At 38.4% G+C, this 26260-nt stretch overlaps 1 protein-coding gene across 1 annotated transcript in view; it reads left to right on the top strand.

Annotated features, from left to right (window-relative positions):
- The window catches only part of LOC134016979 (titin-like), a 137283-nt gene that overhangs the window by 25826 nt on the left and 85197 nt on the right, over nucleotides 1-26260 (top strand). The window contains exons 44-88 of the mRNA XM_062456225.1: nucleotides 67-345; nucleotides 452-733; nucleotides 827-1105; nucleotides 1186-1473; nucleotides 1632-1910; nucleotides 1997-2278; nucleotides 2369-2647; nucleotides 2749-3027; nucleotides 3167-3445; nucleotides 3927-4205; nucleotides 4293-4574; nucleotides 4682-4960; nucleotides 5046-5324; nucleotides 5424-5702; nucleotides 5794-6081; nucleotides 6342-6620; nucleotides 6869-7150; nucleotides 7676-7954; nucleotides 8042-8323; nucleotides 8407-8685; nucleotides 8801-9088; nucleotides 9205-9483; nucleotides 9570-9851; nucleotides 9955-10233; nucleotides 10321-10608; nucleotides 10779-11057; nucleotides 11293-11583; nucleotides 11711-11998; nucleotides 12286-12390; nucleotides 12490-12772; nucleotides 12858-13041; nucleotides 13153-13233; nucleotides 13345-13612; nucleotides 14035-14244; nucleotides 14338-14415; nucleotides 14496-14522; nucleotides 14830-14886; nucleotides 21227-21262; nucleotides 23546-23596; nucleotides 24048-24440; nucleotides 24614-24883; nucleotides 25000-25275; nucleotides 25365-25504; nucleotides 25603-25729; nucleotides 25854-26120. Coding sequence (XP_062312209.1) covers nucleotides 67-345; nucleotides 452-733; nucleotides 827-1105; nucleotides 1186-1473; nucleotides 1632-1910; nucleotides 1997-2278; nucleotides 2369-2647; nucleotides 2749-3027; nucleotides 3167-3445; nucleotides 3927-4205; nucleotides 4293-4574; nucleotides 4682-4960; nucleotides 5046-5324; nucleotides 5424-5702; nucleotides 5794-6081; nucleotides 6342-6620; nucleotides 6869-7150; nucleotides 7676-7954; nucleotides 8042-8323; nucleotides 8407-8685; nucleotides 8801-9088; nucleotides 9205-9483; nucleotides 9570-9851; nucleotides 9955-10233; nucleotides 10321-10608; nucleotides 10779-11057; nucleotides 11293-11583; nucleotides 11711-11998; nucleotides 12286-12390; nucleotides 12490-12772; nucleotides 12858-13041; nucleotides 13153-13233; nucleotides 13345-13612; nucleotides 14035-14244; nucleotides 14338-14415; nucleotides 14496-14522; nucleotides 14830-14886; nucleotides 21227-21262; nucleotides 23546-23596; nucleotides 24048-24440; nucleotides 24614-24883; nucleotides 25000-25275; nucleotides 25365-25504; nucleotides 25603-25729; nucleotides 25854-26120 — 10740 coding nt within the window. The remainder of the gene's footprint in view (nucleotides 1-66; nucleotides 346-451; nucleotides 734-826; nucleotides 1106-1185; nucleotides 1474-1631; nucleotides 1911-1996; nucleotides 2279-2368; nucleotides 2648-2748; nucleotides 3028-3166; nucleotides 3446-3926; nucleotides 4206-4292; nucleotides 4575-4681; nucleotides 4961-5045; nucleotides 5325-5423; nucleotides 5703-5793; nucleotides 6082-6341; nucleotides 6621-6868; nucleotides 7151-7675; nucleotides 7955-8041; nucleotides 8324-8406; nucleotides 8686-8800; nucleotides 9089-9204; nucleotides 9484-9569; nucleotides 9852-9954; nucleotides 10234-10320; nucleotides 10609-10778; nucleotides 11058-11292; nucleotides 11584-11710; nucleotides 11999-12285; nucleotides 12391-12489; nucleotides 12773-12857; nucleotides 13042-13152; nucleotides 13234-13344; nucleotides 13613-14034; nucleotides 14245-14337; nucleotides 14416-14495; nucleotides 14523-14829; nucleotides 14887-21226; nucleotides 21263-23545; nucleotides 23597-24047; nucleotides 24441-24613; nucleotides 24884-24999; nucleotides 25276-25364; nucleotides 25505-25602; nucleotides 25730-25853; nucleotides 26121-26260) is intronic.

Here is a 26260-nt window from a genome sequence, read left to right as displayed (position 1 = left end):
CTAATTCCAGACTTTAACTGTGCTTTTAGAATAAATTCTCTAATCATTCTGTACATTTCTTCTCAGAATCACCCTCTTTCAAAACAGAACTGCAAATTGTTGAGGCTGTGAGGGGAAGTGTTGGCACATTTAAATGTGAGATAGCCGGCACTAGTCCTTTTGAAGTGGATTGGTTTAAGAATAAGAAACGACTCGCCACAGATAAGAAATACAAAATAGTCTCTCAGGAATCCATGGCCTGTTTAGAGATCAACTCATTTGAAAGCGCAGACATTGGGGAATATCAGTGTGTTGTATCAAATGCGGTTGGATCAGTATCGTCAAAGTCAGTTGCCAAACAGAAAGGTTTGTGCATCTAAAATATATGCATACATATGATTGAATAGTATTCCTGTTTAATTATAACTTTGATTGTTTTCATAATAATTTGTTTTTCACAATTGTATTATAGAACCACCTGTATTCTCAAAGAAAATTGAGAGTGCTACAGCAGTGCTGGGTAATGCTGTGAAACTGTGGGGTACCATTAAAGGCTCGGCACCCATCACAGTTAAATGGATGAAGGATGCAGAATTGCTGAGAGAGGACGACTGTAATGTCAAAATTACATTTGAGAATAATATTGCTGCTGTTTCAATCTCAGCTGTTGACATTTGTCATGGTGGCAAGTATATTTGCCGAGCAGAGAATGAGGCTGGTCAACAAAAATGTGAAGCGTCATTAGCAATTCAAGGTTTGACATAGCAAATCTTTCAAGAACATTATCAATGAGTAGCAGCAAATTGATGTTTGAAGTCTTAAACATTGTAATATATTTGTGTTTTAGAACCTGCCAGAATCTTAGAGAAAGCCGTATCTATCAATGTGACGACTGGGGATTCTGCACGCTTGGAATGCACTGTTGCAGGAAGTCCAGACCTCAAAGTGAAATGGTTTAAAGACGGAAAGGAGATTACAGGAGGTCGAAAATATAAGATGACTTTTAAGGATCATTTTGCTGTTTTAAAGATTATTTCAGCAGAAAAGGGAGACACTTCTGAATACAAGATGGAAGTGTCCAATCGGGTTGGAAAAGACCAGTGCTCTTGTTCTATTACTGTTATAGGTTTGTTTAAAACCTCTCTTTTTATATATTGACCCTTTATAAAACAAGAATATTGAATATAGATTGTGATCTTTTGACAGATCGTACTACTCAACCATCCTTCACAAAACATCTTAAAAAGGTTGATGGAAATGTAGGAAACAAAATCACATTTGAATGCAAAGTATCTGGATCACAGCCCATTGCAATGACCTGGTACAAAGATGATAAAGAAATAATGTTTGGAGATAAATATGAGATTCAAATCAAGGACTGCGCTTCAACATTGAGCATTACCACTTTGGAAAAGAGTGATGGTGGAGTGTACATGTGCAGGGCAACAAATGCTGCTGGATTTGAAGAGAGCAGTGGAATTTTGTGCGTCAGAGGTTAGAATGACTCCTCTCTTTGCCTCTGTCATTAATGAAGACTTTTTAAGTTAAAGCCAAATTTAAGCTTTGGTTTTCAGCCCTTATTCTTATTACTTACTCTTTTAAAAAGCCATGTAAACCCATCACAAATTCTTTCTTTTTCAAACTGAATTTAGAACCGCCAAGCTTCACAATTAAACCTGATTCTCAAGATGTCATACCAGGATATGCGGTCATCTTGAAGGCAGCTTTCTCTGGAACAGCTCCTTTTACTGTTAAATGGTTCAAAGAAGACAAAGAGGTATCAACTGGAGGCTCATGTTTCATCAAGAAAGACGCCTCATCAAGCTTCTTGGAGCTTCACTCTGTCAAAGCTTCTGACTCTGCAATCTACAGTTGTCACGTAACCAACGATGCTGGGAAAGTATCATGCACTGCGGTGCTGTTTGTTAAAGGTGCATTGTCTTTTATTAATCAACTGGAACTGTTAATACTGTTCATAATGTATTGTGTTATGTCTAATATAATTGTCCATTTACAGAACCACCCACATTTTCTATGAAGCTTGAGACTTCAAAGCTTGTGAAAAATGGGCAGACTCTTCAGTTGTCCAGCAAAGTACAGGGCAGCCCTGTGATCAGTATAAAATGGCTGAAAAATGAGAATGAGATATATCCAAATCAAAAGTACCAAATCTCCTTCATTAACTCAGTAGCCACATTGGAGATAGTCAACTCCACTGTTGATGATAGTGGAGATTATGTTTGTGTGGCATCAAGTGATGCTGGTAGTAATCGCTGCAGCAGCACAGTGACAGTCAAAGGTTTGTAAAAGCACAGCATTGCAAACTATTTAGTGGATCTAAACGTTTAGCAACATTGTATATAACAACATTATTATCTCTTTATTGTAGAACCTCCGATGTTTGTGAGGGCTTTTGAGACGACTGAAGTTGTAAAAGGATCTGACCTAGTCTTAGAAGGCACAGTGTCTGGCTCTCTGCCATTTGAAATACATTGCTATCATGACACCAAACTAATCAGAAACGACAAAAGGCATAAGATACATGTGCATAATGAGAAAGTCACTCTTCAGATTCTGAAATGTGAGCCTGGAGATGTTGGAAAGTACCAGTGCACGATAGTTAATGATGTTGGAGAGTCTTCATGTTATTACCAAATAACATTAAAAGGTTAGTTTAAAGGCAATGTATTATTTGAAAGATAGTTGTACAGCTATTGTAACTGTATAATTCATTTTTTTCTGATTTTATGTATGGGTTTCCTTCAATAGAACCTCCATCGTTTGTTCAAAGAATAGAAAACATCAGTTCCATAGTGGGTTCTGAGATCTTTATGCAGTGTATGCTGTCTGGATCACTGCCCATGACTGTGTCTTGGATCAAAGATGATCATGAGCTTACAGATGATGAACATATTAGGATGTCCTATGAAACCACTTCTGCGGTGCTGAGTTTGAAAAACACCCAGATTACACATGGAGGAAAATATATCTGTCAGGCACAGAACGATGCTGGGAGTCAGAAATGCATTGCAATGCTTACAGTCAGAGGTTGGTTGAACTTTGTGGCCATCTCCATCTAATACGCTAATCCATTAAATGTTTGTCTGTCTGTTACGGTGCTGTACTTGTTTCAGTAACACAGAACAGGACATTATTTATTATTTGATTCTTTGTTGTTGTACCACAGAACCAGCAAAAATCATAGAGCAAGTAAAGTCTGTCAGCGTTACCACAGGAGATCCAGCTACTCTTGAATGCAGGTTTTCAGGAAGTAAAGTCCTTAGTACCAAATGGCTGAAGGATGGAAGGGAGCTGACTTCAGGCCAAAGATATAAAGTGCAATGCACTGAGACAATTTCCACACTGATTATTCTTGCTACAGCGAAAAGCGATAGCGGTGACTACATTTTTGAGGTTTCAAATGACGTTGGACAAAGCTCTTGTGAGGCTACAGTAACTGTTCTCGGTCAGTTCATGAAAGTTTTTTCTTAAATGTTTGGAAGCACACTTCTATAATTCTGAAGCAAGATCCACGCTCATTGTACTATTTACTCCTTGTCCATTGTAGATCAGATAATCAAACCTTCTTTTACAAGAAGGCTGAAGGAAACCGAGAATATCAAAGGATCCTTTGACCATTTGGAATGTCTTGTATCTGGCTCTCTGCCTATGACTGTTTTCTGGTACAAAGATGGAAATGAGATCAAGAGTGATGAGAAGCACAAATTCACATTCTTTGATAACTTGGCATTTTTGGAAATCTGTCGTCTTGATAGTTTCGACACTGGTTGCTATACCTGCATTGCTAAAAACAAAGCTGGGACTGACCAGTGCTCTGGTACCTTAACTGTAAAAGGTTGGCCTACATTTCAAATTTCTTAAATTAAGTGGCCTACTTTACATAAAGAGTTTGCATACTAAAGAAAGCATTTACCTTTCCTCTACAGAACCACCATGTGTCATAGAAAAGCCTGCATCAATGGATGCTTTGCTTGGCTCCAAGGTCCAGTTTAATGTCTTTGTGTCTGGCACTCCACCGTTGACCATAAAATGGTTTAAGGACAAAAAAGAGATATTGTCAGGGTCTACCTTCTCTGTGAGTAAGGATAATTCCTCAAGTTCACTGGAACTCTTCTCTGCACAGCGCTCAGACTCTGGAGACTATGTCTGTGAAATTAAGAACACTGTAGGATCAGCTGTGTGTCAAGCAACACTCTTTGTCAAAGGTATCTTTGATATATATCTTTACTCACACTTGTTGTTAATGTGGTGCCAGGCTGTTAACAAACTTACATATTAATACATTCTTTCAGAACCCCCCACTTTCCTTGAAAAACCTGAGAGAGTATCAGTGATTAAACATGGGGACAAAAAACTATTTGAATGCAAGGTGATTGGCACACCAGCTATATCCATACACTGGTTCAGAGATGGGATTGAGATCAATCAAAGTAGAAAACATGGAATTACATTTTCCAACTCCATGGCAAGCTTGCAGATTTGTGACACTGGCTTCCAAGACAGTGGGGTATACTATTGTGAAGCCTGCAATGAAGCAGGCAGTGAAAGTTGCAGTATGGAACTAGCAGTGAAAGGTGGGTCTAACTGTTGTTTGCTAAGGAAGACTTTGAGCATTTACACTAACAAGTGAACACCACTTGGCTAGTTCATGAAAACATGCCTTCTTGTTTCCTTGTTTCAGAGCCACCATCCTTTGTAGAGGATCTAACACCTCGAGAGGTTGTAAAAGGCTCTGTGGCAGAATTGGACTGCCAAGTGGCAGGAACTGCACCATTTGAGGTGACCTGGCACAAGGATAACAAGCTGATTAGACCCAGTCAAAAACACATAATCAAACAGTGCGATTTTAATGTCACTCTTAAAATCCAAGGCTGTGATGTGTCAGACATGGGGGATTATCAGTTAATAGTTGCCAACGAGGTGGGCAGTTGTTCGGGCTTCACGACAGTGTCTATGAGAGGTTTGTCTTGTAATTTCAAACTACCACTAGCAATGTCTTGCCTATAAAAAGGTGTAATTATAATGACATGCTTTCTTCACATCAGCCCCACCATCTTTTGTAAGGAAAATTGAAAATGTGGCCTCAATTTTGGGAAATGTGGCCACATTTCAGTGTGTGGTGAACGGATCACCCCCTCTGTCTGTACAATGGCAAAACAATGATAAATGGATCTTGGATGATCCGAAGATTGAAAGTACTTTCCGGGATAATGTGGCAACCCTAACAATTCCGGTCTGTGAAGCCTGTCACAGTGGGCAATACACCTGCCTTGTCAATAATGAAGCTGGACAAGACAAGTGCTTTGCAACCCTCATGGTGCAAGGTTTGTCTTTGATTACCTTACATCGTCATTCAGATTGTTTTTTAGTTTAACAATCTTCATGTCTGTTAACAGTCTTCATATCGCCTCCTTGTGTTGTAGAGCCTCCCAGGATAATAGAGAAACCAGAAGTAGTCACTGTAACTCAAGGTGATCCAGTCAGCGTGGAATGTAGAGTAGGTGGAACTCCTGATATCAAAGTCAAGTGGAGTAAAGATGGCAGAGAACTCCTACCTAGCAGGAAAAACAAAATACATTTTGAGAAAAATCTCAGCAGTTGTAAAATTATGTCTACGCTGCAAGAAGATGGAGGAAGCTATCTGTTTGAGGCAGAAAACTCAGTTGGCAAATGCAGTTGCTTAATTAAACTGAATGTTGTAGGTTAGTAACCTCTATTTAATTGCCTTTTGTTTTAGAAATTATGGCAGAATTGAAAACCTAAAATGACCTGCGCTCATTGTCATTGTAACAGAACAAGTCATTCCTCCGAAGTTCACCAAGAAATTGATGGATGTTCAAGAGATATTGGGCTCTGTGGTTAATTTGGAATGCAAGGTCTTTGGTTCTTTGCCAATGGAAGTACAGTGGAGTAAAGATGGACATGTAATCTCCAGTGAAGCCAAGTATAAGTTAGCACACATTGACAATACAGTATCACTGGAGATCAATTATTTTGATGAGGACCATACTGGAGAATACTCATGCAACATAACAAACAAAGCGGGAAGTTGTGAATGCAGTGGTGCTCTAAAAGCAAAAGGTTGGGATGAAATTAATAGTATTGATTTGTTTAATATAATCTTTGAATATTTTGAACATACTGTGAAAATATTTGCGTGCATACTTGAGCCTTAGCAGGTCACCACAGCAACAGCTTACAATGTATTTATATACAGTACTTATCCTTAATATTAGAACTGAAGAGTGTATTAGACATTATATTTAATCAAGTGTGCATGGGTTGAGGTTCCCAGCTGTAGACGTGTATCTTATTAGATCTTTCTTTAAATGGATTTCTAGTGCCTCCAAGATTTGTATGTGAACCCAAGTCTCAGGCCGTTGTTCCAAAGTCCACTATACACTTCAAGAGTGTATATGAGGGAACACCTCCTTTCACTGTGAAATGGTTCAAGAATGACTTGGAGCTTATGACTGGACCATCATGTTTGATTGGAGTGGAGAGCTACACTTCCTTCTTAGATCTTTACTCAGTTGGACTTTTGCAAAGTGGAGTTTACTTTTGCCAAGTTAGGAATGATGCTGGCACAGTGAAGTGTGCAGCCACTTTACTGGTGACAGGTTGGACTACACTCTTTTTTTATGCTTCTGTCACTAAATCAAGTCCATCTTTTTTCTTAATTTTCATTGTTTCTTCATATGCATGTTTTACAGTATGCTCACTGTTTCTTTTTTTCAGCATTGTCTGTTATCTTAAACAGCAAAAAATCCATTCAACATTCATTTGCCTAATCTGCATAACCATATTCGTATTGCTTAATCTTTTCAGCATTTTAGTTTTAATAACTTATCACTTTTTGACTTTGCAGAATCCCCTGAATTTATCCTGAAATTACCGCTCCACACTTTCGTGAAGCAGTGTGACCCAGTTCGTCTTGAGTGCAAAGTTACCAGTGGACGCTCTCTGAAAATGTGCTGGTACAAAAATGACAAAAAGATAACAGACGGTGACAACTATAGAACATCGTTTGCCGACACAACGGCAGTCCTTCAGATGCTTACTGCAAGATTTGATGACAAGGGTGTCTACACCTGCGAGGCCCAAAATGATGCTGGAAGCATAAGCTGCAGCACCATTCTCGCTGTCCAAGGTTAGCTACTGGATGGTGAAATGTCTTTATGCACTTCAAGTTTCCTCGACTGAAATTTGGATGTTCTTTGTGAATTTACTTAAGCATGGACCTCCCTGTTTTTCGACATTTTCGTTTCATAATTCATAGTTCTGAATTGATTCTTTAAATCGTTTGCAGCATGAACCTCAAAGCAGAATTATTCCCTCCACTGATTGACTTGTTTGCAGTAAAAATATTACAGATACAAAATGACTTTCTGTAGCATGAACATCACAGGAATGAGTTCTCCTTTTATTGATAACATTTCTGACATGTTTGGTTGTTTACTTATTTCTTATTGTAAGAATAAGAGATTGTCCTATTTGTGCCTGGTTACACTATTAATTAAACCGTTGCACTTTCGGTATTTCTAGCATGGACTGTATAGCATGTCCCTTGGAAGATCGTTGTTCTTTGGACTTGCCACTTGCTTGAAAGTATGCGAACAGACTGCTATGGAACGATACAACAAAATGTTAACAAAATTGGTTATATTGTTTCTAGATCCACCATCCTTCGTTAAAGTGCCGAAGCCTGTGGAGGGAATTAAGGGCAAAGATGTCAGCTTCTCCTGTGAGCTGTATGGCACAGCACCTTTTGAGATTATCTGGTTCAAGGACAAAAGGGTTGTTAAGGAAAGCAGAAAGTATAAGATGGTGAATGAGGGTAGCTCTGCCAGTCTGCTTGTCCTTGGATTGGATGGCTCAGATGGAGGCCAATACGAGTGCAGGGCAACAAACAATGTAGGGAGTGAAACCTGTCAAACTTCCATTACTCTCAGAGGTTAGTACATTTTGAATTGTGTGAATATGGGATCACTGTATAACAAGATGATCCCAGCTCTTCACCACTATCTTTTTTTCCTCTCAGAACCACCAGTGTTTGTGAAGAAACTCACCAACCAGTCAGTTAAATATGGTCAGGAAATGACTCTAACTGCCTCTGTCAAAGGCGCTCAGCCAATGACTGTGTCCTGGGTTCAGGACAAGGACCACATTCTCAGAGATGGAGATAACCGGAAAATAACTTTTGAAAACAATATAGTTACCTTGAAGGTGTTAAAAGCAGACTCAACCACTCCTGGAAAATATACTTGCCAACTCAAAAATGATGCTGGAGTTGTGGAGTGTGTTTCTAACGTCACTGTCCTCGGTTTGTAAAACTCTTATTTGATTCTTGCCAGTAATCAGAATTTGTAAATTTTCATAATCTAAATATGCTATTTAAACTTTCAGAGCCTGCCACAATTGTGGAGAGCCTTGAGTCTTTAAATGCCAAGGCAGGGGATACAGCAACTCTAGAGGTCACTGTGTCAGGGACACCTGAACTGAAAACCAAATGGTTTAAGGATGGTGTTGAGCTCTCCTCTGGCAGCAAGTATAAAATCACCTTCTCAAAGATGGTCTCCACCCTGAAAGTTTTGTCAGCAGGGAAAGGTGACACAGGAGAATACTCATTTGAGGTCCAAAATGAAGCTGGCAGTGTGTCCTGCAAAACCAATCTCACTGTCCTAGGTTGGTGCCATATCTGCTTTTTCTGACATTGGATATTTACTATCATATTCATATTCCACTACATGATCTAATAAGTAGCTCAACAATCAATCTAATCAATTATTCTTCGAAACAGATAAGATGATCCCACCCACATTCATCAGGAAACTCAGGGACACTCACACTATTGTGGGTAAACCTGGTGAAATGGAATGCAAAGTTTCTGGCTCTCCTCCTTTCACTACCTCTTGGTACCACGATGGCCGCGAGATCAAGAGTGGGCCAAATTGCGACATTACATGCAGTGATAACACTTGCAAAATGAGAGTGCCATCTCTTAAGTTGTCTGACTCTGGAAAGTACACATGCAAGGCTGTTAACACAGCAGGAACCGGTGAAACAAGCGCTTCAATGGTAGTAAAAGGTCAGTATCAATAGTTGTCAAGCACACAGTGTAATGATATATTTTTCAGCAAGAGGAATATGGTAACTTATTTCAGAAACCACATACTTACCCTGCTACATTTCTTTTCTGTTCAGAGCCTCCATCTTTTGTGGAAAAACCAGCGCAAAAGGGTGCTCTGCTGAGCTCAAATGTTACTTTCTCAGCAATTGTTAAAGGAAGCTCCCCTTTGAAAGTCAAATGGTTTAGGGGCACAAGAGAAATTGTGTCTGGAAAGGACTGTACAATTGCTTTACGGGACAATAAAGCCACTCTGGAGTTGTTCAAAATTGATAAATCCCACTCTGGAGAGTATACATGTCAGATCATTAATGATGCTGGGAAGGAGAGCTGTCCGGTTCACTTGTTTGTAAAAGGTTCGTTATGACAGAACATTCAAGTAGTCTTAATTTGTCCATGTTATTATAAGCATTGCAACTAATGTCAACATTGCTTCTCTCAGAACCCGTCCACTTTGTGAAGAAGCTAAAGGACATTTCCTCTGAAAAGGGAAAACCTTTGAAACTTGAGTGCACATTTACTGGAAGCCAAAGAATATTTGTTACCTGGATGAAAGATGGCAAGCCGATCTGGGCCTCTTATCAGTATAATGTGATGACCACAGACACCTCCTGTATCCTGGAGGTACTGAACAGTGATAGGCTTCAGGCATCTGGAAGATACTCTTGTGAAGTTTCTAATGGAGTTGGAAGTGACACGTGTCACGCGCAAGTGTCCATATTAGGTAAATATAAAAAATGCTTCTTTCTAATATAAATTCACCATCATACTTCAGTTCATCAAGAATATTTGTTTTATTACTCATTGAATTGTATGTGTTTCTTCAGAACGACCATACTTTATTGAAACTTTGGAATCAAAGGAGATAAATATGGGTGATGCGGTTTGCTTAAGATGCCATATTGGAGGAACCCCTGACATTACAGTGTCGTGGTTCAAGTCTGATGGAAAACAGCGAGAAACTAGTAATTGTAAAATGGAGTACCTTAATGGCATAGCCACTTTGAAAATAAGTAAAGCAACCAAGTTTGAGGATGGAGAATACACCTGCAAGGCAGAAAACCGCATTGGAACTTCCTCCAGTAGATGCAGACTGGTTGTGAAAGGTGATGCTCGCTTTTCTTTTTTTCTGAAACTGTGACGTTACTCATGTAAACAGATTCAAACATTTCTGTCTAATTGCTCTATTCTAGATATCAAAACGCCACCCACATTTCCCAAAAAACTTGTTAGCCTCCAGAAGGCTATAGGACAGCCAGTTAGATTTGAGTGTCGGGTTGTAGGATCCTCTCCTCTTGAGGTTTCCTGGCTTAAAGATGGCGGATCTTTGACAAATGATGGGAAATATATACTTTCTTATGATGATAACACTGCTGTCCTAAAGATAACCCGCAGTGAACTCAGACACTCAGGGGAATACACTTGCATAACTACAAATAATGTTGGAACTGCGTCTTGTTCAGCTACACTGACGGTCCAAGGTTTGTTAAGATATTGACGGATAATCAATTTGTGCTTAAATCTTTAAAGCCTCTAAGAACAAACCAAAACTGCAGTTTACATACATGCTATTATACGTATGTGAGTCTTATTCATAAGCATGTGAACACATCAACAATTTTGTAACCTTTGTCAATGTTACTCCACTCAGAACCTGTCCACTTTGTGAAGAAGCTGAAGGATATGCGAATTGAACTGGCACAACCTTTGAAACTTGAGTGCACATTCACTGGAACTCCTAGGATTTTTATAAATTGGCTAAAGGATGGCAAAATAATATGGGCTTCTTATCAGTATAATGTCAGAACCACTGACACTTCCTGCATCCTGGAAGTCCTCAACAGTGACAGATATGAGGCTGCTGGAAGATACTCTTGCGAAATTTCCAATGGAGCAGGAACTGATATATGCCATGCTCAGGTGGCAATAGGTAAATCACTAACAAACCCTTATTACTCATAATGGCCTTATTCTGTTTATATTTATAAAAGGCAACAACAGGGATTTTGATTACTGATATAATTTCTTATTACTAATGAATAATTGTTTTATTACTATTTGTCTTTGTACAGGTGCTTTTAACGACTATGTTAAACTCAGACTAACATTTTAACTTTAGTGATAATACCTATATTAATATTGTGCCCTGTGTATTTTGTCACCAGAGCGTAAAATTCCTCCCAACTTCACCAAAAAGCCTTTTGACACCATGGAAAACTCAGAAGGCCAGGTTGTGAATATTGAGAGCCTCTTATCTGGATCTCAACCCATGACCATCACTTGGTGCAAAAACAACAGTGAAATTCACAGCTCCGATAAGTATGATATTACCTTCAAGAGTAATGCACCTGCGTTGTGTATCAAGAACGCTCAGATTTCAGACAGTGGTATGTACTCCTGCAAAGCCACCAATGAAGCTGGCTCTGCCTCCTACCAAGTGGCTCTCACCATAACAGGTTTGTTTCATTTTAAAGCACACATCACATTATAATTAGGTTAGATATTTATTGCATTACGTTACATTAATGTTCCCTAAATGAAGTCCCTAAACCTTTCCAATTTGTGATCCTCTGATCTTCACAGAGCACAAGAAGCCTCCAGTTTTCGACATCCCTCTGAAACCAGTGAGTGTGAATGTGGGAGAGAAGCTGACCCTTAGATGCCACGTCTTTGGATCACCTCCCATCAAGATTCAGTGGATGAAGGACAGGAGAGAACTGAAATCCACAGGCAACACTAAGATCACCTTTGCTGACAGCACTGCATGTTTGGAAGTCAGCCAAGTGTCAAAAACCGATGCAGGGGACTACCTCTGCAAGGCTTCAAATCAGGCTGGCAGTGAATTCTGCAAGTCCAAAGTGACAATGAGAGGTAATACATGTATTGCTGATTATAGTAATCATTTTATTTCCAAAGTTCTCATAAAGTTTCATAGTTATTTCATATCAGATAACTGAATGTTTTATTTATAGTACATTATGAAGTAACTTGCCATGTTTTATTATATGTATTATTCATTTACAGTATATATTCTGTAATTTCTCTTTGGGATCAATAAAGTAACTACCTACCTATGTGAATGACAATGACATTCTATTTATTGAGCATCCGGGTTGTTTTTTTCATAGGAGATGCAGCCCCAGCGCCAAGTGTACCAGCGCAAACTGCCCCTGCGCCAAGTGCCGCAGCGCCAAGTGCCCCAGCGAAAAGACTGGACAATCTGTTTTTCATTGAGGAGCCAAAGACTGCCCATGTTTGTGAAAGTAAGTGTGTCAGATTTATAATGCTAAATAGAGATATCTGCACTCATAAATGATTAATGTTTCAACGTCATAAATGTATTATCTTTCATCCCTTTTCAGAGGGCACTGCAACATTCATTGCCAAAGTCGGAGGTGATCCCATTCCGAATGTGAAATGGATGAAGGGCAAGTGGAGGCAGATCACTCATGGAGGTCGCATCACTATTGAGCAGAAGGGCCAGGAGGCCAAGTTGGAGATCAGAGAAGTGACCAAATCTGACTCTGGGCAGTACAGATGTGTTGCATCTAACAAGGAAGGGGAAATAGAAAGCAGCACTGACTTGATTGTTGATGAAAAGAAGGAATCTGGACTTGATGGAGACTTCCGAGCCAAACTAAAAAAGTAAGTGTGATTGCAAATAATGCTTTCAATCGCATTATGTTTAAATCCAAACTTGTTTAACATCAGCGTGTCTGCTTCCTCACAGGACTCCATCTAAACAGAAAAGTCCCAAGAAGGACCAGGATATTGACATAGTAGAGTTGCTCAGAAATGTGGATCCTAAGGAGTATGAGAAATATGCCCAAATGTATGGAATCACTGACTACCGTGGCCTCCTTCAGGCCATTGAGCAACTGAAGAGGGAGAAAGCTGCAGAAAGTGGAACACAGGTGAGAAACAAAATGAAGTATAGATTCTACTTTAACATTCAAACCTGATACATCTGCACCAATGATGACCACTATAGCCAAATATTACCAAGTGTTGTTTCTCTGCACCAGGAGTCAGAGCATGGAGGAAGAGCCAATGATGATGATTTGGACAGATTTATGAGTGGTCTGCAATCAAAAATGCAGGCAGAGGTACTGAATGTTCTTAACAATTTATGTATTCATTGACACTTCCAATTATTTAAGGTCTACTATCGGAATATAGAATGGACCCATTGTGTTAAATAATGTTTGTTTGTGTAGCCTGTCACTCTAGTGAAAGACATCAAAGACCAGAGTACTCCTGAAAACAAGACAGCGGTGTTTGAGTGTGAGGTCAAGATCAACTACCCTGAGATTTCCTTGTCCTGGTACAAGGCAACACAGAAGCTTGACAATGATGACAAATATGAAATCAGCATTGTTGGTGACCGCCACATTCTGAAGATCAAGCAGTGTCAGTCCAAGGACCAGGGCAACTACCGTGTGGTTTGTGGCCCACACATCTCCAGTGCCAAGCTGACAGTGACAGGTAGGATTTATTAATGTCTTGTTTCCATACATGTACTGAATAGTAAAGGATCAAGCATTGCCTTGCTTTTCTTGTCAGATGAAGATGTCTCCCACCCAGGTAAGGGGACATATTGACACCTCACTTGAGCAAATAGATCTCAGGGTGTCACTTACTAACCTCTTTTCTTCTCATAGCTTACATGTACTGTTAATGTCAAGTTTATGTCAATGTGTTATTTTAAACTTTAAGCTTTGTTCTCATGTTGCAATTGCCTTAATTTTATTATAAAAAAGTAAAATCCCAACACTGTAAAAATTATGCAGCTATTTATTTGAAAATAGGTTTTAAGTATTTAAGTATTTAAGCCTTTAGAACCAAACTATCTAAATATAAATATTTTAGGATCTTTGTAATCACAAATCCCCATTATTTGTCTTTAGCTGACCAAATTCAATTCACCAAACGCATCCGGAACATTGAGGTGAATGAGCGACAGTCTGCCACCTTTGAATGTGAGGTGTCCTTCGACAATGCTATCGTTACGTGGTATAAAGACACTTGGGAGCTTAAAGAGTGCCCAAAATATAACTTCAGAAGTGAAGGGCGACGACACTTTATGATCATCCGAAATGTAACCTCTGAGGACGAAGGTGTGTAGCGTTACCCAAAATAGAGCTAATTTATTCCCACCTCTGTCAATTACATTGATATAAACTCAGCAATCTTCATTACTAATCCTTTAGGCGTTTACTCGGTGATTGCGCAGTTGGAACCCATGGGGGAGGCTAAAAGCACAGCTGAGCTTTACCTTTCAGGCAAAGGTCTGTACATTTACTAGCTTTTCCCCCCATACATCAGTACTTATGCTTGAGTTATAATGTGTGACCTCCTCCTCTTACAGAGATTGGGTTAGGAAGGGTACCTTATGGTGAGTATCATGTCATTGTCAAATCTAAATAATAAGAAACAGGTTTTTCAAGATAAGCAAAACTGCATATACCTCTTTATCAGAACCAGTAGGAATTTATACATACCTTATTGATTATGTCTTAATTTTATTTTGACTCAAGACAGATTATGTATGATCCTTCATGGTTTGATGTAGGGCAGAGAGTTTTACTTATAAGGCCTGAGAGATTTTCAGTTATAGACACATCCAACTTATAAAATAGCAACACAATACATACTTAGTGTCCATTCTGGTACTAAAACCTTATTTATAATAAAATCCTTAGATGTCCCAGATTCATCCATACAAGTTCCAGATGTTCCATCGTTAGTTTCTTACCAAGGTAAGAATCAAATAACTAAATAACATAATATTTACATAAAATGTCACCTCGATTGGAGATACATTGGTTAAATAAATATGTCTTGATTTTTAATCAAAAGATGAGTCATCTGAATACTCTTACAAGAAGACAGAAGTGAAAGGTACATCACTTTCATGATTTGTACCATCTTAACATACTAATAATATTATAAAATAGTTCACACTGAAACACTTTAAATCTGTCGGCTGAAATCAGAAATGCAAAGCATTGCATTTCTACTTTTTGTTCATCTTTAACAATCATTACTTCCCTAATAAATACCATTATCATCAATCTTGGGCACTTTAACTCATTACTAAAAATCTAATGAACCATCATAATTGATTCATCTACTCTTCCATTCATCATCCATATTATAATGGCTGATACTTCTTGCAAATATTATGTAATGTGTGAACTGTCGTCATAGAGAGTAACTACCTTATCAAAATGAGATTTGTGCTCTTATTTCTACCACCGGTTGTTACTTTTAATAGCATTTGAAAGTTGGACCATGCAAGAAGAGAAAGTATCTCTTCAGTACTCGACAATCTCAGGTATAATGAGAACATCATTAGTGAAAACTTTATTGTGTGATGCAAATGTGTCTGCCTTTGGCAATTGGGCACCTTACTGTCAGTTTGTTTTCTGTAATTGTTCATGTATGTGTACATTTCCTTTTGTAGGTTCCATGTGTGTCAGAATGCTATGTTTGTTGTCTTAATGTCCCTTGAATGTGATTTCCCATTTAACTGTACATGTTCTCTCACCTGTGTTTGTTCAAGTTACCAAGTCATAAATGATAACATGTTGAAGTGTTGTATTGTTGTTAGTTAAATAATGCTGACCAATCTTTGTCATATAATGTCATATAAGTCCTGAGTTTCTAAGATTACTCTTGTCTTTCATCAGCAGAAAGAACGCCCGTTGATGAAAGTGTTCGTAAACAAACTGTGGGAATGAGTGAAGAAATACCTATCAAAGGTATAACAAACCAAAATTATGCCAGCAAAAGCTTACTGCTATAAATTAACAAGCAAGATGATCATCATGCCAATGATGCTCATTCAGTCGAACCTACTCGATACCAGCATTTACTATGTCTGGATTTCTTAACTATATGTTGTCATGTCAAATAACTACCATCTCTATCTGTCCTACCAACATCTTCATGCCATAACTTCTTGTTTGGTGACTTGCTTGGAATGGTTGAATACAGCTATTCTTGCTCTCATATTGTACTGTTGCAGCTACTCTTTCTCTGCTTCTGTGTAGCTACTGTTTGTTTCATCTTCATGTTTTTGATTCTTGTATTAACATTTGCTTATGCATTTGGTTGATAATAACCCCTAATTTTCCAACTTTGTAAAAGTGATCTAACAAAATACATATCTTTAAAGTTCCTGAAGCTTACAAGAAACAAGAAGAGAAACCAGCGACGAAGGTCTCACCAGCTCCTAGCAAAGGTATTCTCAAAATGTTGACCCTTCATGGTCATTCTTTAATGTGATTCTTAAAAAGTTTGTCTGTGGTTTTCCCATATGTTTTTGTGAGTCTAATTTAAATGTGTTTGTGATACATTCTTTCTTGATGTATTTGTGCAAGAACGTTGTCAAGCGTTAAACATCTTTACAACCTATAGTATATTTGGAGATGATTTAAAAAAAATTGAATCACAATGTTTTAAAAGTGCCTGAAGCAAGGAAGCCAGAAGAACAAAAGATCACCCCAGTAGTCCAGCAAAAAGATCATGCCACCCCTAAAGGTAATAGTGCTTGTGATAACATGTGTTTGTGTGTCTATTGTTTTTATGGAAAGTTTTCATTTTCCACAAATGTTCTTATGCTCAGAGTACTGTGACTTTTTTGAGTACTTTTTTGAGAATCTATTAGTTCAAACATTTTGTTGAAAAATGTTCCATTCAGATTGATGCAAAGGCTTTGCACCTCATTAGGTTTTTATTTGCCCATCAAACCTTTTGTGTTTTGTGTGTTGTATGTGCGTATGTTTTTGTGTGAATATATTGTGGTATCGCATAATGGTTTCATATATACTTGCTTTCTACAAATCAATGTCTATCTGTTCAATGGTTTGTGGTGATTCACTGTAACTGTAATGCCAGGGTGTTCGTTATGGTTGTTGTATGTTCTTTCAGTGTGTTCTTGATTTTCTTAGTCTTACCTCTTTTTGATGTCTTGGTACTGATTGATAGTTATGTTTCTGTATTACCTGAAAGATGTGCCTAGCCCTGCAACTTATATGCCTCCTGAGCCAAAAGTGGCTCCTGATCCAAAAACCGAGCCAAAAAAGCCATCTGACTCAAAGATTGCACCCGGACCAAAAATGGCACCTTCAACTCAGTTTGAACCAGAACCAATGACAGCACCCACACCCAAAAAGTCACCTGAGACTCTTCAGGCTAAAGGTACAGTTCCATATTTTCTTCTATAACTCTTCTCTTTAACTGTGCCCAATAACTGTGTGTCAATATGTGAATGTTTGTCATATGCTGTACTGTCAAATGATGTGTAGTATGTGAGTACCTACTTAGGGATTCTTATAGTTTGGTTATTAAACCCAAACGATTCTTTTTTTGGTACATGAAGAGTACCTTCAAACAGAACCTGTCAGAAAACCAGCCCAACCTCCAAAGGATGTCATTTCACAGAAAGGTATCCTACAGTTTCTGAAGACTATTGCTCTACACTGCCTCTATAACATAGGAATTCCATTTAAATGTTAACTTCAATTTCCCTTTTGATATATCATCTATCAAGAGCTTATTTTTCTTGAGTTATAGACCACAGCAATGCAATAATAGACTAGAAAATGGAAACAGATTTCAGGTAACTGAGTGAAACTCAAACTGTAAAGATTGTATTAGCAATTTAGGTGAACATCCCCTTTCTTTTACATTTTAAAAGTCCAAGGCTTAAAAGAACCTGTTGCTCAACCGCATGCAGCTCAAGTTCATCAAACAACAGATACCACACTGAAAAAAGGTACTTGAATAGAAAACAGAAAGTACATTCCTCTTGTTGCAGCTGTCTTACTTATCCTAATGCTGCAATTTAATCTTCTATCTTGTGTGGATAAATGTTAATGCCTTGTGTGTCAACTGTCATTTTTGGTAATATTTCTTCCTGAATGTTTTCTGTTATGTTATTGTGGATCATCACGTCTAATCAAAGTGGAAAAAAGATAATCACTCGATAGAGTGTGCTATGCAGATAATGGTTTAGCTTATTGACCAAAGGTTTTAATAATCATACTTCACACATTCTTTGAAGTTGTCAAGGATGTTAAGTCAGAGGCACCCATGACAGACGAAACTAGAAAACCCCAACAAACAGCTGGCCAGTCAGAGGCAAAAAGGCAAACTGTACAGCAGCAAGGTAAATTCTGAAGAGATGACAGTTTGAAAAGTTTGCAGTTTGAAAGTGACATTCTTTTGTGTCAATCTTTTACTCAATTAACTTCTTCAAACGCAAATTTCAATTTTTTGAAACTTTAGTATATGCAATCTTTGGTTATTTCTTTGTTGTGTGTAGTCATATCCCTATGTCCGTGTTGTGTTTGATTATTTCATATGCATCTAACCAGTAATGCCAAGGGATGTGCATCCTGAGAAAACGGCAATAGATAAACCTAAAGTGGAGGAAGACGTTACCCTCAACAAAGGTATGCTAGAAGACTTTTCATGAAAGACACTCTGATAATAGTCAACATTCATATTATCTGGATAGTTATAGCTTATGTTGATCCAGATTTTTTAACAATAGTCACCCACAGATAATTAGGTTACTTGCACTACAAAAGTAACAGTTCTACACATTATATCAGTATAAGAATTACAAGAAATATATTGTGAGCTACTACATTATATGTTGGATACATAGAACATTGTAGACCTAAAAACAACCCCCATCCCCTTCAGCTTTTAACTGTCTTTGTTTTGGTGTTGTTCTGTCATCTTTGCCACCGCTACATGGTGCTTTTCTTGAATCTTTCATTATATCTTTAAGTTGCCCCAGTTCCATTGAGGACAGAGGTAACTGCCACAACCATGGTTGAGATGACTCAAGAAACATCGCTGAAGTTTGTGGAGAGGACTTTATTGACAGAAGAAGTCATTTACCGACAAGAAGAGGCGAGCACAGATGAGAGAAGAGGGGATATTATTCAGTCAAAGCCAGAAGATGTTTACACGAAGTACAAGGATGATTGGACAACTGAAAATGGCTCAGAAAGGCGAACAGTGGAGGCAGTTCCTCACAAAAATGTTATTTCTCCAAAAATCGAAGCCGTCACATCTAAAACAGTTGTTTTACCTGAGAAAGGAATTCCATATGAGAAACCTGCTTTAACCAAGAATCAAGGTAGTAAATCCCCAAAACCTATGTCCCCTGAAGACAAAAACATACCGCTCAAGAAATCAATGTGTCCAGAAGATGAAGGCAGATCAATTCAGAGACAAATACACCTGAAGGAAGAAGCTACCTATGAAATAGCTGTAGTTCAAAAGGAGAGAGTTATTCCATCTCAAAAAGTAGTTTCTCCATCTCAGAAAGAGGCTCTTTCAGAGAAAAAAGGTTCTCTGTCTTCATCTGAGATACTCACTTTGTCTCAGGAAGTCTCTTCATCTAAACAATCCACACCTGAGAAAAGAGCCATCCCTAAGGAGGATCCTACTCTACTGATGAAGAAAGTTCCCACTGAGGATGTAGCCTTTCCTGATCAGAAAGCTGATTCTCTCATGAAGGAGGAAGCTATTCAGTACAGGACTTCTCAAACACCCCAGGAGACACCAAGAGAGAACATCAGAAAGACAGCAGAGGAAGGCCATGCACAGAAGGATCAACAGCAAACAACTCGTAAAGGTATCCAATTGATTCTGAGAAATCATATTCACGCAATCATCATAAGATTGACAACTCTTCTTCTATATGTAACCTTCTTTAGGTATCTTATGTCTTGACCATGATTAACAACCGTAATTGGTTGGATATTCTTCCTTCACATCTTGACAGGTTGCATGTTGTCTGTGTAGAGTGTCTAGAATCTGTAAAAATGTAGTTTCTTTTAAACCAGACTATAAGGTTTCCCATGAAATGGCCCCTGTTCCTATAGCTGAGGATGCCACTCCTCTTCAGGGTACACAAAGTACACAATCCTCTTCCATCTTATGTGGTGTATCCACCACTCATATTCTTTTGTGTTTGTGTTAACTGTTTGTGTTTTATTGTTTTGTCAATCTTGATATTACTCTTAGCCCAAGGGATACATATGTGATTGTGACAATGGCATACCTATTTCCTAAGTGCCTACAGTGGAAACAAAGCCTTCCCCATCAGCTCCAAAGGCTTCATCTGCTCCCCATGCAGAGAGAGTATCTCCCTCTGAAGGTACACTGTTTTCCATTTTGTCATGTATGTCCTTGTCTTATTTGTACTCTTTTATAGCTCTTTCATATTATATGTTGGTTCAAATATTGGCCAAAATGGTCATTTCTTGAAATGCTTCTGTAGCTAAAGGGTTACCTGTGGAGAAGACTATCTCCCCGCCAACTTCAACTTCCTTGGCAGCTCCCCTAGCAGAGAAGTTTTCACCACCTGAAGGTAGTCTCTTGCTTTGTCTTTTAGTAATTTTTGTTTTAAAATGTCTCTTCTTGAATATCTCTCTTATTAACTTGTGCTACACATAGCACATTCAGGACAGTGAGTTTGAGTCGACATGCTCTGCTACTGGATAGAACATCTTTTTGCTTCATGTGTATTTTAAGTAGCTTGTCTTATCTGAACAATCTTGTTGGAGATATACTGTATCTTTGTTCTGATATCATGAAATGATTGCTCGACTAACCGATTTTCTGATGGTATCAGATCCTGTTGAAGGAGCTGATGGCTACACTACTTCTGTATGCTTGCGCTTATAGAAAAAAAAGTCCCATTTATTGGGTCTTTCTTTCATTTAAGAAGATGATGGCATCTACTGTCATCATATGACTAACGAAAATCATCATCAAGCAATCCATAAATAACATTAGCTACATGCTTAACCAGAAGCAGGATGGCAATTGTAAGCCTTTGGAAAAGCATGCTCTTTAACTCACTTAAAATATGCCCTGTTTACCTTAAATATGTACAAATGTTCTTGATGTGTTGCATGTCACGCTCTCTTATATAACAAAAATATCTACTCTATTCCATAGTGGGTAGATATTTATGCTTCAATAATGGGCAATTTCCCATATCCCTTAAGATGTCTTGTATGTATTCAGTCTAAACTGACTTACATCTCTGTCACAAATCTCCCACAGACAAGGGCCCTGTTACAGCGCCTGGACCAAGCAAAGGTAAACATCCATTCTTATACAAACAATATCTTGACATTTTTTGATAATATATCTTAACTTTATATGTATAATATTTATGTAAATGTAATGTCTAATTTTATTTTATGTGCGGGACATTTTACCTGCCATTTTACCTTTATCTGTTTTTATGTCAAACTTTCCTATCCTTGTCTAGTAAGTATTTTAGTTTGGTTGTTATGCAGAACAAAAATCTTCAAGTTGTTCAGTGTTCTGAGTGAGTTCTGTGTTGTATGTGCTTTATACATTTTATGTTATGGAACATTTTTGCTGTCTTAGAAAAATACACGACAACACCCAAAAAGGGTAAAATTCATGTTCAGGAGGATGAGAAACCAGATGTGCCAACTTTGAAGAAGGTGAAAATACCTTCAAGAGATAAGGAGGAAGACAAAGACATCATCAAACTTAAAAACGTGCCCAAGATTCCTTCAGAAGAGAAGGCAAAGGAAGTCACACCTCGGACATCTGATGGAAAACTGCTTTTTGAGGCTCATACCAAAGCTCCACATTTTGACCATGATAAAGAAGATCACATGCAGATGGGCAGTCCAGCTGACAATAGTAACCAAAAGGAACCTACGGATTCCACTCAAGAGTCAGCTGAACATTTGAAAAATCTACCTGAAGATGAGAAGGTAGAAGTGAAGACAATTTCCAAGAAAACACCTAGGTTCCATAAAGAAGAACCCCAGGATCAAACAGGTTTAGCTTTAAAAAAAGTAGCAAAGCAGATACCAGATAAGAAAGAACAAGAAACTGTGCAATTAAAACCATTTGAAAAAACTGCTACACCCAAAGACATACAGAAATCAGTTGTTAAGAAAGACAGTCCCTTTGGAGTTTCAAAAAGAGATGAGGGACCCAATAGAGATGAACTGGTGAAAGAACATGTAGCTCATCAACCTAAAGACGAAAAACCAAAGGATTCTCATAAACCCCTTTCAAAGGCTAAAATGACTTCTACTCCAGAAAAGGAGAGTGGACATGTTGAATTGAAGCCATTTGCAAAGTCTCCTAAAGCTGAGATAAAAGTTATAAAGTCCCCTGAGGAAATACAGAAGAAACCAGAAAGTAAAGTACAAAGTCGAGAATCAAGAGATACTACTGAGAGAAAATCCAAGTCTCCAGATAAGGGACTTGAGAGAAACAAAAACAAAGAGCCTGGTGTGGTACAAAAACCAAGCCCGTCAGGGAAAGTGGTCCCTCCCAAGAAGGAAGAAAGTATCAAGGAAGATATGCCAATTCAGTTAAAGAACATAGAGAGCCTGTCAAAAGAAGCAGAGATTAAACAGAAAGAAGTAGTTCCAAAGCATGTAGAGGCCATCAAGAGAGGTGTAGAGCTTAAGAAGACTCCTTCACCAAGAGTTGAGAAACTGAAGCCAAAAGCACTCGAATCCATATCTATGGAAAGGAAGCCCAGTGCAGAAAGAAGCAAATATATACCTCAAAAAGATTCCCCTAAAGATTCAGTTGAAGCCATTTCCCTAAAAAAAGTGGCAACTAAAACATCACCACAGCAACAGACCCAAGAAGCACCAGAAAAGATTCCTATGATGAAAGAGCTTTCACCTCAAGCGGTGCAGATGAGAAAAATTGCTACTCAATTGGAGGAGGAGGTGTATGAGGATGAGCCAGATGTGGAGGAAGAAGAGGAGGATGAAGCGTGGGGATGGGAGCTTGTCCCTCGTGAGAGTTATGGTTCCACAGAGGACTGGGAAGATGAATCCTTGGAAGATGGGGCAGTTGAGACCCCCGGGATGCCAGGTGACAGACGAGGTGAGGTGGCGACTGCAGAACCTTCCAAGTGACGACTCAGAGGATGACTCACATCATTTAATCTTCATCTACCTCCACCAATTTATTCATTCCTCTTTCCATCCATCCATCTACATCCATCCATCCATCTTAAAGTTTCTGTGTTTTCCATCTTAACATCTGTTCTCATTTATTCTGTGTTCCGTGTGTGTGTGTCTAATTCATCTTGTTCTTCATTCAGGTCATCAAATCATCTGTACTAATTCTAAATGCATTTGGTACTAGTTTATACCACATTTCTCCTCATTTTCCATCATGTGATGTTTCATGTGCCTGTCATGTTGTATACAGTATTACATTATGTAAGACTTTCTTCATTTTCATTATCTTGCGTTGTTTGTCCATACCATATTTGGTTTGTCCATTTTTATCTATTGTGAGTCTGTTTTGTATGTAATTGTGTTTACCACAATAGACTCTGTTGTCACACTGTTGTTCTCTGTCCAGATGGGAAACCAAAGGAGGAGCCACCAAAAGGCAGAGGCCGAGGTCTTGGGGGTGAGAATATACAAGCTTAACTCTTGTAACACAATGCTTCATCTTTAAAATCTTATATCACTCTTGCACCAAACTTCATGTCTGTATATCTAAATTGTCTTGTGTAAGAATTTGCTCTTTAAGCAGTGACTTTGAGTCAAGGTGAGTCCTCCAAGTAGACAAAATATTGTCTAGAAAAACAGAAAAGAACATACTCATGAGAAATATATATGTATACACATATTTACATGTATTCATACATGTGCATCCACATCATACTACATTCAAAAACGCTTCTATTAAGCATTAGTTAATACAAACTAAACAGGGCATTGTTACGAATGCACACGTTTATTTGGAAACAATCTAAAAACCATCAAAAACTAAATTTCCAGACTTGCCAGAGGTGAAGTATTGGTGAGATACAAGTTATTAACAGATATCTTAATGTATTTAACTTTTTTCATTACAGCGAAGCAAACACCATCCCCTGGTGATGGTGGCAGGGGTAGAGGAATGAGACCTGGTGGAGACAAACCACCAGAGGAACCCTTCGGAGGATTCAAGCTCAAAGCTGTTCCCCTTAAGTTCATTAAAAAACTCCAGGACATAGTGTTGAAGGAAGCTGAATCTATTGGCTCTGCTGCTTCGTTCGAGTGTGAGGTTTCACCCTCTACTGCAATAACAACATGGATGAAAGATGGAAGCAACCTAAGAGAGAGCCCAAAACACAAATTCACCTCTGATGGCAAAGATCGCAAACTGAATATCATTGATGTCCAACTTTCTGACACTGGCGAATACACATGCGTTGCCAAGAATGCAGGCAAAGAAGTAACATGCACAGCCAAACTCATTGTTGAAGGTATTTTACGAGTTTAAATATTTCATTTTTTAATGTATTTTTATTGCTAATGAATACATTTTTCATCAATTTAAACCACACAGTAATGACTTAGTTGCTGCATATGCAATTGTTTGTATCTAATTGTTTGTAACAGTAATGTCCTTATAGTGTTTTGAATTATATTTCTCTAGAACTGCCTGTGAAGTTCATTAAGAATTTGGAAGAAGAGACTTCCGTCATCAAGGGACAGTCTATGTACCTGACCTGTGAGCTGAACAAAGAGAGAGATGTTGTATGGAAGAGGAATGGTCAGCCCTTGAAGAAAATCGCAGGGAAGTTGGCCATCAATGTCATTGGAATGCAACATGCAATTACACTCCAGAACTCAGGGGAAGAAGATGCTGGTGTATATACATGTGAATGTGAGGACATTAAGACTGAAACTACTGTCAAAGTAATAGGTATGTACCAAATTATACAATAATCTTCTTTAAAATAAATGTTAAATGCATCAGTCGAGTAACTTAAATGGTTTTATGATTGATATACCTCTACATTTATTTGTTCATTCCTACAGAAATCATCAGAGACTGGTTAGTGAAACCACTGAGAGACCAGCATGTGAAACCTAAGGCCACAGCCACATTCAAGTGTGAACTCTTCAAAGACACACCCAATTGGAAGTGGGTCAAGGGAGACAATGAAATTCCTAATGATCCAACTAGCAAGACTGAGGTGAAGAAGGAAGGAAAAGAAATAACTCTTACAATCAAGAACGCACAACCTGAAGATGTAGGAGAATATGCCATGGAAGTTGAAGGACGCAGATATGCAGCTAAACTAACACTTGGAGGTTTGTTGAACCACCTGTTTTTACAATGTTGTCAGTACGAAGGTACAAAAATGAAGTATATGATTACAATTTGTTTTTGTTAAATAAAGAGCGGGAAGCCGAGATCTTGAAGCCCCTTTCCAGTGTGGAGGTGGTTGAGAAGGAACAGGCCTCATTTGAGACTGAAATATCTGAGGAAGATGTAGCTGGAGAATGGAAACTGAAGGGAGAAGTTCTTACAAGATCACCGGTAAGACCGAGTCATCAGCTCTGTACCTTACACTTAAAATACGCATACATTTTTTTAAATAAATAATCTAATTTAAATGTATTAACTTTTTCTTTAAGACATGTGACATCAAAGCTGAGGGCAAGAAACGTTTCCTCACTCTGAAACACATCCAACTTGACCAGTCTGGTGAAGTGTCTTACCAAGCTCTGAATGCTATCACCAGCGCTGTGCTCACAGTCAAAGGTAAGCCGTTGGGAACACAATAGTACCTGTACTTTTAATATTTTTTCCTCAGGAAACAGAAAAGGAAAGTTGACGATGTGCAGGTATGTTTGTATCATGTTTAATCATTATCCGTGCCTCCCAGAAATGGAAATGGACTTCACAGTCCCCTTGAAGGACGTGTCTGTACCTGAAAAGAAACAGGCTAAATTTGAGTGTACCATCACAAAAGATGTGCCCAAAGTCATGTGGTTGAGGGGCTCTGACATTGTAACAGCAAGCTCTAAATATGACATTATTGATGATGGAAAGAAACACATGTTGGTCATTAACAACTGTGACTTTGATGATGAGGCACAATATACTATTGAAGTTTTGGGCAAAAAGTCAACAGCCCAACTTACAGTTGAGGGTAAGTATTGGTTAATCCATTCTTATGATCATTTCTTTTTGTGCTTAATAATCTTCTATGTCAATAAATTTCTGGATTATTGATGGATGACTAGCCTTACTCGCTGATAACAGCAAACCTGTTATGCACTTACCTAATGC

The sequence above is a fragment of the Osmerus eperlanus genome, chromosome 3, assembly GCF_963692335.1.
Source record: "Osmerus eperlanus chromosome 3, fOsmEpe2.1, whole genome shotgun sequence".
In the NCBI taxonomy this organism is placed as follows: Eukaryota; Metazoa; Chordata; class Actinopteri; order Osmeriformes; family Osmeridae; genus Osmerus; species Osmerus eperlanus.
The sequence above is the reverse complement of the archived record's forward strand: the minus strand, read 5'-3'. Positions and strand labels throughout refer to the sequence as shown.